Here is a 19,689-nt window from a genome sequence, read left to right on the forward strand (position 1 = left end):
GCAGTATCGTGAACACTTTGAATGTGCTTAACTTGCAACTTCGGTATATATTTAAAGTATTTTCGCTTCAATTCTACGGTTACACTGAAACAAACAGGACGAACGTCGTGATCGCTCATGTATATTGCACCTTGTTTGAGAATATTTTAAACTCTCTCTTGTCAAACTGGGTGTATGTATTAGCATGGCGAATCGTCGAACTCAAGGCCCGAAGCAAAAATTTCCGTCTAAACCGAAAGACATCGTACTGAACGTAAACATCTGGGAAGATCGCATTCCAACAAGCAGTAATCAAGGAAGTCACAGTAGCCTTGAAGAGGTCGAAAATTATTTGCGAGCTAATAATTTTCAAGTGGAGAAAGCCCATCAACCGGTAACGGACTCTAGAAATAATGCTAGAAACATAAACATCAAGTTGAAGACGAGAGATCACGGCTACTTGGGAAAGTTTTTCGAGCATCTTCGGCGACAGTGGTGTTCCTCTATCTGTCGTCGTGGAGATCCATTCTGGTTGGAATCTGGTGAATCCGCCAAAAACACTTTCAAATACAAATCGGACGGGACAAGACAAGTGCTGCAAGCTACTTCCTTTAGCTTTGGAAGTTTCTTCGATCGCGGAACCTACATACGACATTGGTCTAGTGATGAAAATGCACCCGACTTTGAAAGTGGAAATATTCAAAGCGAGTTTGAGCACGATACGAAAACTCTGGCGATCACATTTTTCAAAGCAGGCTTTCCGGAAGGAAACAAGGAAGTTCGCATTGAAATGGAATACAGGCAACTCGAGAATTACGTTGTCATAGATGAAAACTTGCACCAAGGAACAATCCACTTTTATTTCCCTCTTCAGTGGCCGCCAAAAGTATCTGAAGGTAATTGAATAGCATCATATATGTCGCATATTAACATGTAAATTATATAGCTATAGCTGCCTAGCAGATTACGAAAAAGGGAAAAATTTCATAGTTTAGCTGGAGCTTTTTTAAGCTGATTTATTTTCCAGCCACCTTCAACTCTAAGGGGTACTTCATGCGTGTTAATTTTAGACACCTTTCTCGTGAATTCAATATTGTGGCGAAGTTCTATCAGCATAAAAGTCAACAGTGATTCACGTAAAGCCTGGCATGCCTAGATCTAGAGAAGTCTTAAGTCTCAAATTCTTCCTTCACAGGAAGCCAAGGTATTATCCTCTATCCATTGCTAAGACTGCTATTGTGATCCTTCTAGTGTCCGGATTGTGTTTTGCGCTTGAAACGGCTCGTTTTAGATAACTCGAAGACCTGGCTGGGACAGCTTTAGTGGGGCTAAAACACGCGAAATGTGAACAAAATGCCGACTAAATATAATAACATTAGTACAAAAGCATCCTACTTACGTTTACGACTTTCCCTTGTAAGTACATAATTTGCGAGCAGTGGGCCGGTTTTTGGGAGAGAATTCTTGATATTAGGTTGGCCGCTACTGTCTCCTTGAGCGGGATTATTTATAGTTGATTTTGAGAGTTTTATTTTCTAGTTGTGACGCCTGAGTTGTCCTCGCAATTGAGAGACCCTATCTTAAAGTTCTGTTTATAAGTCGGGGCTATCTTAGGCCTTTAGATCCAAGATAACTAGTAGCCCTACCTTCATGAAAACAGGGCCCTTAGGCCTGGCCTAAACGTCGTGCTGTTGCCGTGTCGAACTCATATGAATTTGGCTCGGCAGTGGCATTGAAAAGAACGGTAGTGGTGTCAAACATCGAATCTGATTTAGTAGCGTCGAAGGTTCGGAAGAAGTTTGCTTTGCTGAAGACTATTTTAAATGCTAGAAAGCAACGGCAGCTGATGCAGAAGGCTATGAATTCAATTCGGCATGGCAAGAACACACAGTTTGAAACCAAGTTGCGCTACTGCCGTGCGGCACGGCAAGATCTGCCCTGCTAAACAGTCGTGCCGAACTTGATTCAGCCTGTCGACCTGAATGGTTTCAATCGTCGTGCTACTACCACGCTTAAGTCGAATTTAATTCTTGAATTTAATTCGGCACAGCAGTAGGACGACGCTTGGAATTGGCCTTAGGCTGCGTTTTCACTAGGCCGATTAACTAGCTGAACATTCTTTCTAGGTGTTTGTTTACAGACCAACATTTACTACCTCATTACATGAAATTTTCGCGACACGTTAATTTCGCGAATTTCGCGATTTAAAAGAAATCGCGAAATTTAAGTGACGCGTAAATTATATGTCGCGAAATTAACAGGACGCAAAAATTAAGTGACTCACATTATGTCAATAATTAAAAAAGCGACTTTATTACCATTACACACGTTTGTAACAATCATTTTGAACTATTCTGTGGTAATGTTCACGTCCTCTTCATCTCTACTACTTTCCGTCTCCACTCCAGATAGCACTTCTTTTGTACAATCCTCAAACTATCCATTTACTGGCTCCTTGTAGGGCTGTTCGACTAGTTGCTTAAACCTTTCAATTGCTTCAACGTTCTTGGTAGATGCCTCCATTCTTACTGTCGCCTCTGGAAAAGAAGTACTACCGCCTGTTGATCCGTATCAAGACATTTACGCAAACAGTTAAACAGCATCAGTCGTGAAACTAAACGGCAACACCTTTCTCTTGGGAGTCTGCAGAAAGGAATATTTAATGTACGTGGATAATGAGGTCAATTGACCACTAAAAACGTGACTTTAATTCAAGCATGAACTACAAACCGTGCCTTGTAGACACTGTGAGAACATCTTTCTTGTTACTGTTTACATAATCAGTTGCATTTCTCTTTATTTGGACATTGTTGATTAAGTTGTTTGATCAAATTCAGGGACATGTTAAATAACATTGACAAAGAAATAAAGTGTGTCTCACTCAAAAACGCGAAATTAAAGTGAGTCAAAATGAAAAATTTTGGCAAAATCGCGAAATTAAGGTGTCGCGAAATATGCGAACCTCAAAATCACGAAATTAAGGTGTCGCGAAAATTTCATGTAATGAGGTAGTTAAACGTGACATCTGTTTTCAATTGAAATTTAACCCAGAAGATTCAAATTACGAAAGCGCGCAACTTTCAAAAATGGCTGAGAGAGGAAGCGCTTTTCTAGCTATATTTATGCGAGGGAGAAGGCATTTCTTCCAGACGATGCAGTTTATGTCCCCAGAAATGAGGAAGATGCGACAAAATGTTGTAATGCAGGAACTCGTTCTGCACGGCGACGCCGTGTCATAGGTAGGGTCCTGGCCGAGGAACTGGAGAAGCTAATGGGACCGTTGGAATGGTAAACCGAAATAAATGAGAAGGACTGTTGAACTCGTCTACTGTTTTAAAAGTTCAGTTTCGCACACTGAACTGCGATATGAGCGTCTGGTAAATACTATTGCCAGATTCTTTGGCAGGCGTCTGTCACTATGCAGAATGTGATTGGCTGCGGCACTCGCCAGGACAAGTAATACCATCTCGCGAGGTAGTATAACTTGGCGTGAATTTCCGGTCATATTGGCGAGAAAATTGCTTGTTTTTTCTGGTGAAAACAGCTTGCATTTTTAACTCGCTAAACTCAAGACGAACTGTTTTCACTGCATTTCCGGACTTTTCCGACTTTTTCTAGCCAAAATTGTCCTAGTGAAAACACAACCTTAGTCTACAAGACTAGAACAACCGGGACGTTGTAGTGACGTTTCTTGTCACGTTACTCTCTTTCATCACCAGAGGTAACCGTCGGCGACTACACAAACTTCGATCGTCTCACCAAGTTCCTTGGTTGTAGTCGAGAGGTTCTTGGATCCAGTTCAGTGTTGTGTTTGAGCTTTCCACTGAATCAGGGATTTGACAGAGACGAGGAAGACTCAGCGCTTGGGCTAATGGCCGGCCTTTCGCTGAAAGGTAATCTTTGGTTGATGTTAAAACAATGACGATTCCTTGGTGCTTGGCACACTAAACACAGGCACTCTGCACAGTTTTAAGCGAAATGAGGCATACGCGTTAGAGCGGTTTTCAATTGAGTGTCGTAAAACCAAAACCAAACCAATTACTTACCAATTAGACTACTCAGCCAATCTCAAATCGTAGTAAAACCAAAACCAAAACCAAAGTAATTGTCTAATTACTTTCGACACTCAAATGAAAACCGCTCTATGAGCGAATTGTAAATAGCTCTTTCTTTACAGATTAATCTGTCTTCATCACATAGTTTAAGTCAAGCAGCCCTCCTTTCCCAGAATGGAAGGAAATAATAAGGGATCTGAAATTTAGGTAACTCATCCATTCGTTGTGAACGCGACAGCAGGGTAACTGGAGTGAGTCGTCACTTCTCTGCTTAATTGTACGTTTAATATAAAAAAACAGTAAAGAGAAGTTACAAAAAATATATATACATCAAGTTTTATTTCGTTAGATAATTGTATTTTACGTAATCATACCGGACTTTTTGAGGACTTTTAAATTCCAAGAAATATAAGAATATAATGTCTTTAACTCATGCTTGGAAACGGCTCCCACATTGGCCTTTATCTCTTTCCCTTGAGTACTGCTTTGCCTGAAGTGGAAAAAAGGTTTTCACGAAGGGTTACACTGTAGCTTCCAGGCTGGTAGTTCTCGCCTTGCTTTAAATTCCTGCTGAATGAGTACAAATAAAGTTGTTGTTGTTGTTAAAATTACCATAAAAGTGCATCAAAGTGGTCGAAAATTCTAATCTGACATTTTAGCTTAATGAATTATCTATTTCACTTGTATTTTATATTTGCCAGTCTCTTCTATCTTCTTCGCCGCCATGAAGACGAAATCCCCTCGAGGGCCCACAGAGATTCCAAGGAAACCTGCGTTATCTGACTACAAGATCATGTATGCGTTGGAATGCCTGTTGTCTCGTGGCTTCAAAATAAGTGACCGTATTTCCAGAAAGTTTTACGACTTGTTACGAAAGGCGACGAACAGGTACGAGTCACTCCTTGACAATAAGCTTGTGTCACCCGAGAAGGTTAGCAGAGCTTTGTACAGATTGGTGAGTTTTGCAGAGTCTGATCGTTTTTGTCCACTTGAGTATTACCTTGAAAGCCTGTTGTACGGAGACATGAAGCACTTGACGGCATTTGAATTCGAACTGCCAAAGCATTATGTTTACGTACCGCGGCTTATCGTAACTCCAACCCAGAACTACCTTCTTCCTGCGGAACTGGTAGCGGAGAATCGAGTGATCAGAGAGTATGGCCACGAGGAGGCAATGCGAATTGCATTCAGGGATGAGGACTTTTCCAAGCTCGCTTCAACGTACCCAGAAGGCCTTAAGTACGTGTTGAAAGAACGCGTGTTAGACCTACTATCAAACAACATAGAGATCGCTGGGAAAACGTTTGAGTTTCTGGCTTGCTCCAATAGTCAGTTACGTGATCATGGCGCATGGCTTTACGCGACAGACGGCGAGCACCAAGCCGCTGACATAAGAGGATCGCTGGGACAGTTGAATGAGATCAGATGCGTAGCCACCTATGTTTCTCGTATGGGCCAGTGCTTTTCATCCACAAAGGAAGCAGTCACAGTCAGCATTGAAGTGGGATGCACAGTGGAAAAAATTCCAGATGTAGAAGTACGATACGAAAACGTGTATTTCAAGTGCTGCGACAATTTGAGATCAGGGACATACACCTTCAGCGATGGAGTAGGAAAAATCAGCAGGGCTTTGGCTAGGAAAGTATGTAACGAAAATGATAACGTAAGATTCCACAATAACCTTAGAGAATCGACAAAAGATATCTCTCTTGATATTTATCATCTAGGGCCGTAGCTGGTAACAGGCAAACCGAGGCGCTTGCCTCGGTTATTTTTTTCGTTTTTGTTGTTTACAGTCATCAAAAACACCCTAAATTCCCAGGAAGAGAATTAAACCATGGACATTGCCTCAGTCACAACTCATTTCTTGGACACAGCCTCAGTCGTAATTTGTTTCTGGCTACGACCCTGTCATCTTCTGTTTAACGCTATCAACGTACAATTACTGATAGTTGTCCCCTTCTGAAGTTTTCTCTTTTATATAATTCAGGTTGCAGACAGCCTCGATCTTGATCCAACTCCCTCAGCCTATCAGATTCGTTTCGGTGGTTGTAAGGGGATGTTGGCAATTGACCCAAGACTTCCGTACGGAGAGGACCAGGAAATTCTGCAGTTCCGAAAGAGCATGTATAAATTCCCGTCATCCCACTCCACTCTAGAGATCTGCGAGGCAACTAAGCCAAGTAAGTTGTTGATTTCAAACATCCAACTGTAATATCCAAATCAAAAATTATGTATCTACATTGTTTACTAACGTCCTGAAATGATACCTTACATTGAGAAAAGTTTCTTTTAATTCAACGATCAAGTGTATTTTCAAGGAAAATTTTAATAAAAACGTTCATAACAATGTGGAATGAGCAGGACAAAAATTCAGGGGTCTTGGTCTTCTTTCAGGCAAGTTTTGCGTCTGCAGCAAATGTTGCGTGGACATGTAAACAGGACTTTACTAAAAACATCAATTTTTTTTTTGAAAAAGAGAGATGTTATTTCAATATGTCAAAATGTTTCCGACATTACTTATTCCAGCAAGTAATGACCTAGCATGCCATTATTACTTCCGTAGCTTAGTGGATAGAGTGCCCATCCTGTGTTTGAGAGCTAATGGGTTTGCTTTGGCACTCATTTCACTTCTGAGCTAAAAAAAATTACTGTCTTTCTTTATTTATCACCGGTATTGATAGAAATTTCCACAGCAAAGCGTTCTTGTCTGCCATGTCCTAGCTTCTGGTCGTGAAGATATTTTTTTCATCCGTCACAAAGCCTCACGTCGCGTTTTGGATAAAATTTGGATAAGATAGTTACCATGTTTTGATTTGATTTTGTTTTATTTTAGATCTTTTGTACCTTAATCGTCAGTGCATCATTCTCTTGAATGGGCTCGGAGTTCCTGACGAGTCATTTATCAGTCTGCAAGATAACATGCTTCGTAGCCTCGCCTTGATGCTGCTCTTTGAAACGGTAGCGCTGGATACTCTTCGTCACGCAAACATCCCCGGTGGATTGAAAATAACAGCATTGTCACGCAGTGGTGTCAATTTTACTCGAGAACCGTTCTTCCGTTCCCTGCTCACGGCAATCTATAAGAGCCGGTTGGGCGACTTATTACGGAGAGCCAGAATTGCTATCCCTGAAACCCATGGCCGCCTACTGATGGGAGTCATAGACGAGACAGGTTCTCTGGAATACGGGCAGGTTTTTGTTCGTTACTCCAAGTTGGTGAATGAACCAGGAAAAGATATGATAACACTCAAAGGCAGAGTGGTAATCAGCAAGAACCCCTGTTTTCACCCAGGTTAGTCTTACATCTCCACAGAACAAAGGTCAACAGAAAGCAACAAGCCGACGTAAACTAAAATTGTTTTGTGCCCGATTTCTTCAACTAAATATAACATCACATGTAACGGTTGCAATATGCAAGATAGCTATAAGAGGAAACATGGTGTTCAACATGACTTAACCAGAGCTCCACACGCAGTTTACAAATAGATGAGGGTGGGCTTACAGTCAAAGAATTCGGCAAAGAGGACAACGTTACAGGGCATTAGCTCTGTAGCTATCAAAAACATAGGGAGTCTAGAGGAGCTGTTTCAGCCTTGTTAGGCGTTGTCTGCACGGCATTGCTAATAGAAAGTTTACTTGGGAAACATATACTATGAAACAAAATTGCTAATGAAATTAATGTAAACCGCTTCAATTCCAGGTGTCGATGAAAAAGTGACTAAATTAAACAGAAACGTTTCCTCCTCAGACGCATTGTTATAACAATCTATTTCTTTTCCTTTTTGTAGCCTAAACTACAATTGTACACCTTCTTACATTAAGAGTTTGCTTTCCTGTTTCTGCTAGGTGACATGCGCACATTTGAAGCCGTTGATGTTCAAGTTCTGCACCACTTGGTTGATTGCATTGTGTTTCCCGCCAAAGGTCCCAGGCCTCACACTGACGAAATGTCTGGTTCAGATCTCGATGGAGACAAATATTTCGTCACGTGGTATGACAAGCTGCTCCCACCAAAAGAAAATGTAGACCCGATGGATTTCACATCACCAGAAAAAATAGTTTTGCAAAGACCTGTAGAAGTATCCGACATGATTCAGTTTGTGGCAGATTACATCAAAAATGATCAGCTTGGGATCATTGCAAATGCTCATCTCGTACATGCAGACCATGACGATGAAGGTACGTAAGCAATATAAATGATTATTTAAGTACTTAATAGCTTAGATCTGAATGAAGAATTCAAGCAGTGTTTCGTTTAAATACAAAAACGTATTTCTTAAGACGCACAACCGCGCGAAGGGAGAGTTGATGAAGCTCATTGTTGTAAGTCACATTAATGCATCATAATTGGAGTTTCCTCTGTACAATGAGGTAGATGGATGTTGCGGATGACGTCACTGAAAATGAGAAAATGAGAAAAATGATCTTGAATTCGACATCTTGTATTCAGTAATGCCTCATGGCGTCATAGAAGCCAGCTTAAATTGATACAATATGAAAAAAAATTGGATGGGTTACCAGAAACAATTTATATCACAAAATTGCTAAAGGTAATTGAAAAAAGTATTGCCAGGAAATTTAGGCGCACCTGCGTGTAATAACGCAGTTGCAATGCAAGGACAACAATCGTGGATAAATAGTTTTCAGTTCAATATATAGTAAGTCAGTCAGTCAGTCAGTCAAAGTTAGCCAGTCAGTAAATCAGTCAGTCAGTCAGTCAGTCAGTAAGTTAGTCAGTCAGTCAGTCAGTACGTCAGTCAGTAAGTCAGTCAGTAAGTAAGTCAGTCAGTAAGTCGGCATGTAAGTCAGTCAGTCAGTAAGTCAGCATGTAAGTCATTCAGCCAGCCAGTCAGTCAGTCAGTCAGTCAGTCAGTCAGTCAGTCAATAAAGACGGCTAAGAGTTGATCTTCTTTCATTCAAAAGTCCGGAAAAGCTCATCAGGGCTAGCGTTTCCACCCGGTTCCTATTCCTCCTTATTTGTCCGAAAGTTAATTCATTCTATTACTTTCAAGGCATATTTTCTGATGCGTGCATCAAATTAGCCCACATGCACTCAGATGCTGTAGATTTTCCAAAGACGGGAAAGTGCCCGACTCTTCCTAAGGAGCTGAGACCTGATCAGTACCCAGACTTTATGATGAAACCCGGCAAACCCCGCTACAAGTAGGTCATATGCTCACTAAACCTAATCAGCGGCATTTAGTGTTAAATGAAGGAATACCGTAAATCCTCGAATTAGCGCCCTCTCCCCCCTCGAATAAGAGCCTCCTTCCAATAAGCACTCCTCCTATCGGCCAAAATTTAGAATAAGCGCCCCCTCGAATAAGCGCCCCATCCCCTCCCCCCCAATTTGTGGACGAGTAATGAGACAACAAAGGATGTATAGGTTTCGTCATGTTGTATTAGATTTGAACATTGTTCCAGTTTGTGAACACGTTAAGTGAACACGTTGAACACGTTAAGTATTAATGGTTCCACGATCTAAACTTTAGGATCAGCTTTTTATGTCAATAAAAAGCTTATGTTGTTATTTACGCGCAGATTATGTATTCAAAAAATGGTCGTGTCAGGCCACGATTTGGGAAAAATTAAATAAGACCTCCCCCCCCAACCTCGATTAAGCGGCACCCTTGAATAAGCACCCCCCGTCTTCTCCTAAATTTGAAATAAGCGCCCCGAGCGCTAATTCGAGGATTTACAGTAACTATTTTATACTTCATTCTTCCGACACTGAGCTGTTTGGTCTTCAGAACTCGCTCATGGCGTTTAATAATTGTTTCATCTTCCAAGTTGGTGGTAAATGGTTTTAACGTGTTAGAGTTACGAGTTAATTTTCGTTTCGCATGAAATGATTTTTAAGGCCTTTGAAATGTCTAATTGAGTTCTGTGTCTTACCTATGAAAAAGAGACGCCCAAAGCTATATGAGGCTTTCCTAGATCAAAACTTTTAAGTGTATCAGTTACATTTCTGTCAATTTATGAATCTTTCCTTTATTTGTTTTCAGTTCCCAACGAATCCTGGGAAAACTGTTCCGTAAGTGTAAAGCACTTGACCGTGGCCAGCAGTTCTCGGGGGACGCTACTCAGACCCAGATCACCCCTGATCAAGACATGATCGTACCAGGCTACGAGCAATACCTTGAAGACGCTAAAGCAGCGAGAAATCACTATAACACCAAATTGGAGGGGCTTATGTCTTTATATGGCTTGAGAAGTGAAGGCGAAGTGATTACTGGCTGTCTTGTGAGGGTAAACACCCGTCTTTCTGGCAAAACCGATGAGAAATTCGAAGTGGCCCAAATGATACAGGCAAGTCTTTCAACCCTGCGCTCGAAAACACGGCACGTTTTTTATGACGAATTCGGTGGTGAAGACGAGGTGATGGAAGAGTTTGAAGAAAATGGTGTTTTTAGCGATGAAATCCTGATGAAAGCGTCTGCCTGGTACATGGCAACGTACGGAGAAGACGACGAAGACGAGACTGCAGTCACTGAGGTGCAAGTAGGAGCATCGTCCAACGAATTACAGAGAAATCAACAACAGAGTGACGCAGGAGGTCCGAGCAGGCTGCTTAGCTTCCCGTGGGTTGTCGACCGAATCCTGGCAAAGATTAAAGACGCGAAGCAAACAAAAAGAAAAGAAGACGGAATCCAGAAACGACATGCTCTCAGTACAGTCGGAGACCTTGTTACAGCTCAAGCAGCCTACTTTTTTGAAAAGTTCCAATTACATCTAACTGAGGATCGCGACATGCGAATTCAACAGCGTGACAAGTTACATCGCCTCCTTGGGGTTGACCATGTTCCACGCCTGTCTTTATGTGATACTTCGCTGACCGGAATCTCTATTGGTGATGAAGAGAGGCGCCGTATTGAGATTTATGCGCATTACAAGTGGAACGCCACTGATCAAGAGCAGTATCAATACCTTCAATGGCTGGGAACAGAATTGACTCGATCTGGCGAGGTTAAAATGCAAAGATATCCTGTTGCGTTGTGTTTTCAACGTACTCAAGGTGCTGTAAGTAAGTACGTGCATAAGTAAGTAAGTAAGTAAGTAAGTAAGTAACCTTTATTTAAACACGATAAGTAATTAAGCTTGCAGTTTGTGGGGTCGTGTGTAAATAAACTGTAAAGAATAATTACAAAATAAGAATTAACATATTGTTTATAACAGAAAGCTAAATTATGTCACTGACGTACTTCAAATAGCGTTTAACAGTTAGATTTCATTTTGCTGTTCGCTTGTTACTGTGTGAATAGAGGTTACACCAAAACCACCGTAAGTTAATCATCAATCTGTTAGTTGTAACAACTTTTTGGTGTCTTCTCGAAATCTTTCTGAACTGAGTCTACCAAAAAAACTGGAGCGGTAAAAACAAATGAAAGACCTGATTTTCTTTCAAATTTATAACAACAAAGATAAAATGCAAGGCAGTTTTCGACATTAAAAGGCTCAAATCCATAACAGTAGTTTTCTGATATGGACGTCTTTGTGAGAATATTCTAAAACTTGTCTTATGTACATCACAATTTGAAGGTTACTGACCAAACAACCGATGAAAGTACGCATATGTTACCTTGCCTACCTCATGAGTAATTTTTGCTAAGATTGATTAAAGCAGTTATGAGTTCACAATTACATTAAAGAACATATCAATTAAACGATACCCACACGATGGAGATATGCTGACATTCTCCTGTTATCTAGGGTTATTGAAACAGCAATACTACATCACAGCGGATTCCAACAGACTGCTGAAGAGTGCGTATGTCAGTGTTCATGTTCAGCGGTGTCCTCGTCTCCTTCATCTTCTACTGATTGTAATGCATTGGGGCCGACGGCGGCACCTTAATGGCAACTCAAAACATAGCTTCATCTCAGACGAAAATTTGGCCACTCTCTTTGTCACCTTTTGTGAAAAGTCTGGATTCATTTATGAGGTACGCCTGAGACGTTAAAGAAGGTCTAAAAGTATAGTGGAACCTAGCCTCGGAGACCCAGGGGCAGCTAGTCGGGACGACGCGATTCTGGGCGAAAGTTTTGGAACGGCAAGAGCTGCCCTTGATGTAAACTTTCGCCCGAAAATATCGTGTCGTCCCGACCAGCGACCCCCGGGTCTCTGAGGATGAGTGGAACGACAAGAGAAGCGAATGGCTTCACGTGTGATTTTGACCATTTCATGGCATCATTTCTAATGTATATGCGTTTACAGACCATGGAAGAATGTAGCCGATATTGGTCAGTCAAAAACAAATTTAAAAAGTGTCGGCCAGTTGTGCGAAAATTCAGCAGGGACCTTTAGATTGAACTACTAGTACAAGATGGAGTGCAACTGAGTACGATTGTCGAATTTTAAATCAGTAACGTTTCCAGAGCCCACGCTCTCCACTGTTGGTTTAAGGTAGCGATGGTAGCTCATGGGATAAGATGATTTGTGACGTGATGATGTGAAGCCTGCAAACTAGAATTGAAAAGTCGTTCTCGTACTCGATCTCGAACTCATACTCAAATCTTAAGTCCCCTACTGTGAGATCACGCGTTTAACCCTACCCAGACCAGGTTAGGACCTGGAGGGGAACATTTGAGGCCCTCATCTGGTAACTCTTAGAGCAATAGGCTATGACAATGAAACTTACAAGATATAAATTAAGTCCAAAAATATCTCCTTTGAGGTACATTAAATAGGATGACGTTATATGATGTAAAAATACGCCATCATTTTCAAACCGCCGCCATTTTGGATCTGCCATCTTGTGTAATGATCTGTTTGGCAGCTTTACTGAACAAGAGCTTGAACTCTATTATAAGCATAACAGTTCCAGTTATTAAACAGAAGTGGTATTAAAATGAAGATTTATTTATATTTTATGTTCCAGAATTGGATTGTATTAGAGTCTATGGGAGTACAGTCTTATATTTACGTATTGTATTTGCTTTCATTAATTGATTAAGAATACTAACTGGCACCGATGGATGGTGTTTAAAAAATAATCTCTTTGATAAGGTAGGCATTAACCTTTTCAAGGTGGTTCGTTTTCTTTTGACTTTTGTAATTAATCTCTTTGATAAACAGTTTCGCACAATTTGTATTTGTTACAAAACGCTTTGCAGGCGCGTCGAACTTGAGATAGCGAGTTTTGATGCTACATACCTCGCAGCTCCTAATGATTGTCACTCTCAATGCTATTTTTTAGATTAGCCGCGACGAACTGCAAAACTTCAGTTCCAGTCTCCTCGGATTACCAACCAGTACTGAACAATCTGAAGCCGAGCGGTCGTGGAATATTGAAGTCCTGGGTGAAGCTTCTCAAGCGAGACTGAAAGGATTCAGTGACGAAATCACTCCAGGTCACGTGCTAATCAAGTTTTTTGAGCATTACAGTACACAGGCTGACGATGACCCCCTTCATTTACGACTCATGAAGAATCCAGTGAAAATCACTGAAAAGCTTTGTCCGGACGTCTCTCTAGAACAAAATGGTCGCTTCTCTGACGCGGCGCTTCACGCATTTCACGAAATTGCGCAGTGCTGTGGCCTGGACAGTCTCACTGCGTCAATTGAAAGAGAGAGCACACGCGAACTTCAAGAAACGCTGATCATGCCAAACACGACTTGGGGCGCACTTCGATTTGCTGAGGAGTTTGTCCGAGTCAAATTATCAGCACTGACGTCAGCACAGATCACTTTACGACCTGGTGTGTATTGTTTTCTTTCTTCGACACCGCAGACCGCGAGTAGTCCCTCTCTCATTTAGTCTTTCGAGCGCAACCGTAAATAAACATCGAGAATAAAAAAAGGGTGGCCATTTTTTTCATGCGGTTTTCTTTCGCATCACGCACGACAAAGTGAAAGAGGAACTACTCGTAGACTACTCGTAGTCTATTGATAACGTTTCCTATCAGGGTAAGAATCGCTTGCATGGCTGCGGGAAACCTTTCAGCATCATTCTTAGAAATGTGATGACTTTCGTTTCAATATTTTCTTCATTCCGCGATATTTTCATTTTGTCATTAGATAGCTGATTTGTGAAACTCATGCGATAGTGTATAAAGAAGCACTGAAATAAGAAAATTCGGGCGTCGATGTGGTTTTTACGTAAAGTCAACGATTCAAAGTTGAAAAAATGAAGCTGTAACGACTTCCAATCAGCATTATGCGCATAACCAGAGCCAGATTGATGTTCGGACTAAACCAAGACCCCCTATTTGTGAGTCGATATCATTTTATAATTTTCATTTACTTATAGCTCAAAAGTCCGCCGGCTACATTCTTGAGGCAACGGGGGACTATCTTACATTACATACTGTTCAGAATGAACTGGAGAAGCTGGAAACAACCTGCACGTCATACATCTATGACCACACCGTTAGTGGTGCTACAGGGTTCTTGTTCCTCAGCCAAAACGGACCAGAAGATGCTGTTACTTTCAAAAAATTACAAAGAGACTTTGCTGTCAACCTAAGTCCAATACATGCTCTCCTGTCGAGTCTCTCCGTTACTTCAACCGACGATTTCGCAGGAAAAAAGTTCTGCAGCATGCTCTCCTCCCAGCTGGAAGTCTTTAAACGTGAACATCTTCCCTATGTACACGGTACAGACAGACTGAAAATTAAGGCGGAATTTGGAAGCATTTATGTTGAAAACGTGCAAATTCTTACGTCGCGGGTTGACATCGTTGAGAACGCCTTGAGTCGGAGCGCAGATCCCAAGAACCAATCAGGGCAGGCTAGGAGACAGCTTTTGATGAGACACAAGTTTATACCAATTTCGCGTGGGGCTGACGGTTGGACTGCAGCGTTTGAGGCAAGTTCCCTGGAGTCGACGGATGAAACATACACTCTTGGAATAAAAGCAGGCAGGAATCACATTCTCGCTGTCATTTACGACAAGGATTTGAAGTTTTGCGATGTTGAAATTCCACCAATAAACTGGGTCGTAGTTGACGTGAAAGCCCCGCGTCCTGCCAGAACGAAGTCACGTGATATCGATTTCCGAGTTACCGTCTGTTCCGAGCGAAAACTCGAGGGGAAAGAGAAAGAGGAAGTTATGAAGTCAGCAAATTATGAGGTATTTAAGACGAAATCTGTCATCAGCAAGCAACCTAATGGAGGTCCGGGATTGGTTTTGGTAAACGAATTCCTAAAGAAGGCTTCTTTTGTCCGCCATGACAAAACGTCCATGTATCGTATCTACAATGGAAATCTGTCACTGCAAGTGAAAGAAGTCCAAAAATATGACGTAAAAGGAACAAGATTCCTTAACACTCCCAGCAAAATCTTCACCGAATTGCAGATATGGGGGCAGTTCAACGGAAAAGATGACGAGGAACTGGCGATGACTGTTGCCAGGGACTTGTGGTCAGCAACTAAAAAGCTTCGACCACACATTCACAGCTAAGAGTCCAGAGAGAATAATATGAATTTTACAGTTAGGCGTATTTTCGCTGGGCGTAGGTAGGACACCATTTAGATCATATCTTTTTGAATTTTCGATTTTACCCAACGATGCACATGTTAGCTTGTAGCATTATTTTACATGCGGTTAAATTCTCAGCTAAGGCTATGCAGGACACCATTGTATTTCTTAAGATTACCGTTGTATTTTACCAGCCGAGTCCACGTGCTTGCAGCGTTAGTTGGTTAGTTTCAGGACGTCAACAGTGGAGATTGCTTGCGTTAATTATGTGCAGCGGATCGAAATTTGTTAACATGGCCTGCATAACAGTTAATTCGAAAAAATATTTCAATAAATTAGATGTTCCACTCATATGATAAAAAATGCTACGCATTTGATGACTTTACCTGAACTTTGTAAAGAACTTAAAAGTTGCATTGCGTCAAAGAAGCAAGGCATTAAGCTTACCCTTAACCTTTTCAATTTTTAATAAAGTGATTTAATGAAAGTGAATAGATATATTTGAACCGCGGAAAAAAATTAAAGACATGAATGATGATCGCCGTTATATACACAACTTCATCAGTTGTGAAAGTGTGTGAAATTTGTGAAATAGATTCATTACCTGTAGAAAACAAATTTAATAAAGTGAAAGACTCATGCCGGTTCAGGGTCACCAGATCATCGGGTGGTGGCCGCTAAACAACTCTCATAAGACATTGTGTCAGGGTAGATCAGTTTGAGATATGTAATCTAGTTTGAATTGGAGTTAATTTCTTCTTGCTGCGTGAAAACAACCAGTTAGCATTCTGAGATTTCATTTGTTTGTTTTGTTTGTAGGTTGTTTGCTTTCAAGATAGAGATTAGATTAGTAAACGTGAGGTAAAAATTCATCTCTTTTGCAAAAATACAACCAGATGTCACAAGCAGTACTCGATTTCAGTCTAGAAATATATTTTAATATCTTTTTTTGTTGCATGGACATTTTCCGACTTCCTACACGCCGATTCAAGTCAAAATGCCAAAAACCTGGCATTCAAACTGAACATGATGTTCCATCAATCAACTTATTTGGTGTAAAGTATTAAGTTCTTGTCCTTATAATTTTAATTTTTTATGCGTTTTAATAAATCCTGTCAAATTTTAACGTGTTGTTGTAGCCATCGAGTCACTTCCTCTTCGTGTCGACTGAGCCAAAGAATATTGGCGTGTATTTGTTCTATTCCCATTTGAACCTGTCGATACGCCGCTTCAGTCGGCAAATAGTCTTTGAAAAAGTTCATAACCTAGAAACAAAAAAAACACGCAAAGTGACGTCATAATATGCCCAATGTTTGCAAAATAAACTTGTCTACCTGCATTGAAATTATTGCTCCAATTAGTCATGGATTTCAAGGCTGGTCTGGTAGATTGTGTGATCCTGCTCGAGCGCAAGCTATACATATCGCGCTGACGTTTGCGAAAAAGGTAGAAACAGCTCTCGGCGGCTGCTAGTACGTCAGGCTAGTTATTTAAAGGCCACCATGAATGAAATCATGGGTGAAAAATTATTCCTCAATTTTGGCGCGAAATTTCAGTGTTAATTTACAATTTTACATGTGGAATTACAAAATTGCCATGGTAAAGTTTGGCGCGAAATTTCTCGATACGAAAAGACAAAACCCACGATTGTAAGCGTATAAAATGGAATACTCGTAAAATTTAGAGATAATTTCACTTGCTCTTTGTCAAAATGTAGAATTTTGTTAAAACGCGTGTGAAATTGTTTCCCAGTTTCACTCGTCGCGTTTTTGTTGCCCTTACAAACGTTAAACCAGCCTGTCCACAGGTGGAATCACTCCACATGTTCAGTTTCAATTACCTCGTTTAATTGGACTTGCGTGTTACATTTGAACATCAGGGATGTTATTAATGTTGGCCATTCATCGGATCCGCGACTGTATCTAAAGAGAATAACAGTAAAACATTAGTGGAAATTCTTTTATTGATTAATGTAAAGCCTTGGTCCTAAATGTTAATTTTACAAATTCACAAACAATTTTCTTCACTTTGTTTTCCTCTTTGAATTACAGGAGAACTTTCCTCTCAGCATGTTGAATTAACCAAATTCTAAAGAATTTGGTATTATTTGGTAGTAAAATACCTTTTGTAAATGAATTGCCAGTTTTGACGTACAAAATTCCAGGCCATTCGCCAGGACTTGGGCTTGGAAGCCAATCCACTTATAACTGAGAGTGTGTCTTGGGAAGGGATTTTCGCCTTGTCCAGTGAATAGTTCAAGCATCTGTGCGGGATATGAATTTTAAAGTGACATGTGAGGACAAACCTAAAAATCTGTTTCCATGAAGAAAAAATACAGACATATATAGTTTGGCACCAAAGATGCAACACTGTGAAGAGCTAGTAAGAATGCTACAAACTGAATCAGGGAAACAATTTTTAACAAATATCATGAGCTGGACAGCTTTGGTAAGTGAAACACCAGTTCATTTTATGAATACGACGTTCGAGCGTTAGCCATTAATTGCAGCAACTGTCTATTCGTTGGTTAATTACTTCTTAGCCTGGTTTTCAATAGCGACGCAAGCAAAAGCGCAAGCACAAAAGCAAGCACAAATGCAAGCACAAATGCAAGCAACAGGGATGACCCAAGTGAAAACGAAATTCGACACAAACACAAGTACAAGGAAAATCATTCGAACCTTCCGCCATTTTAAAAAACTGTTTAGGCGCGAGGTAATCTGGATCCATTGTTTTCATTGGCCAAACATAATCAGGTGAAGTAAAATCCTTGTGTTTGTGTTATGCCTGAGCGGTATTTCGCTTTAACTTGTTGCAGCGCAAACGCAAGCATGGGCGCAAACACAAAAAAAAGGAAAAATTTTGATCCTCGTGCTTGTGCTTATGCCTGCGTCAAGGCCGTTTTCACGGTGAAATAAGAATTATTGTGTTTGCACTTGTGCTTGCGTCGCTAGTGAAAACCAGGCTTTATTTACCGAGCGCAAGGGCATTACTGGGAGAATATCGCCCGAGGTCTTTCCGACACGGATCGGCCTCGACTCCGCAACCAAGAAACATTCCTGCAGGATGGCGACTGGAAGGGGAAAATGTTGCTATAACGAAACTAATGAAACTCTCCGTTTCCTTACCTTTGTATCATTTGTGGATTTCTGGTGTACGAAAGTGATTCCAACAGAATACGTTTATCAGAAGCGATGTGAGTTGTAAAGTACTTGTTAAAAACTTGATTCCATTCTTCTTCGCCACCCTCTTGGACACCAATAGAATATACTAGAAAGCGAAGATTTGTTGGAATTCTGTGGGGATAGATATAAACTAATTCATTTTGTCCACACACGTTTTTATCAAACAGCCCTCTGGGTGTGTATTTTTGCAATAACTGTCAGTTAAATAAAGTCCTTTACTGACTTCCATTTAACACCGCCTTTGTAATGGATCAAAGGCGTGTCTCTCACAAATTCCCCCTTTCGGGAATTCTACGTTGTATGATAATGATAATTGTCTCTTACTTCGGATTTTGTTTGAGGGTCTTTCATTTAGGTTCAACAAATGTGATAAAAGGAAGTAACCTACTTTGGCAGCGTTATCACGCAATTTCTACTACAAATAAGGCTAGACGAATAAAAATTTTATGTCAGTTTGAGACAAAAAGAGTATTACGTGAAAAGCTCAGGTATTGTTGACGAAGTTCATCACCATCACCATCATTATTAGCCATAATAAAAAAAAGACGTACGTACAAGTAGAACAAATCAGATAGGGCGAAGAGACCTCTAAAAGAAAAAACATTACACAAACATTACTCACGTCTCTTTTCCTTCCATAGCGAGTTTAAACTTGGTCTTGACTTCGGAGATAATAGTTTGGTCTGAATAATCACAGGCTGCCGACAGAATCTCTGGCCTCAGGAGTCTTCAAAGAAAAAATTAATTATAATCACATAAAATATGAAGACATCTATGAAGGTTTCTCTTCCGTGTTTTCAACATTGTAAACACTAAAAGAATTTATACATTTCGCCGATAAAAGTATCAGATGATCAAACAGATGATGATGATCAAACAAATCGAAAACATTTAGACTCATAATTTTAACAGCATTTTACCTTAAAGTTTTATATGTTACTAAAAGAATAGATAACTAGCTGCAGTGTAAATGATCGAAGCTTAATGCTTGAGCCTTAAGAGTTTAAGTCTAGTTGCTCCTTTTTGGCGGATTTTCAGTTTAGAAGTC

General features: G+C 40.6%; 2 protein-coding genes across 2 annotated transcripts in view; one reads left to right on the top strand and one right to left on the bottom strand.

The window, feature by feature from the left end:
* LOC110057214 (uncharacterized) lies at positions 1–16,582 on the top strand. Its single transcript, XM_020763796.2, has 11 exons — positions 1–875; positions 3,699–3,872; positions 4,736–5,676; positions 6,025–6,217; positions 6,871–7,329; positions 7,884–8,216; positions 9,050–9,200; positions 10,043–11,052; positions 11,748–11,980; positions 13,235–13,736; positions 14,288–16,582. The coding sequence occupies exons 1-11, from the start codon at positions 185–187 to the stop codon at positions 15,436–15,438; spliced, it is 5,838 nt and encodes a 1,945-aa protein (XP_020619455.2). The 5' UTR covers positions 1–184; the 3' UTR covers positions 15,439–16,582.
* LOC110057219 (glutamyl aminopeptidase-like) overlaps positions 16,373–19,689 on the bottom strand; it is a 12,898-nt gene continuing 9,581 nt past the window's right edge. The window contains exons 14-18 of the mRNA XM_020763802.2: positions 19,264–19,368; positions 18,585–18,752; positions 17,579–17,719; positions 17,297–17,378; positions 16,373–16,721 (exon numbers count right to left, since the gene is read on the bottom strand). Coding sequence (XP_020619461.2) covers positions 16,572–16,721; positions 17,297–17,378; positions 17,579–17,719; positions 18,585–18,752; positions 19,264–19,368 — 646 coding nt within the window. The 3' untranslated portion in view covers positions 16,373–16,571. The remainder of the gene's footprint in view (positions 16,722–17,296; positions 17,379–17,578; positions 17,720–18,584; positions 18,753–19,263; positions 19,369–19,689) is intronic.

This window comes from Orbicella faveolata, unplaced genomic scaffold (genome assembly GCF_042242905.1).
Source record: "Orbicella faveolata isolate gen_17 unplaced genomic scaffold, um_ofav_v1 contig_1, whole genome shotgun sequence".
NCBI classification, from domain to species: Eukaryota; Metazoa; Cnidaria; class Anthozoa; order Scleractinia; family Merulinidae; genus Orbicella; species Orbicella faveolata.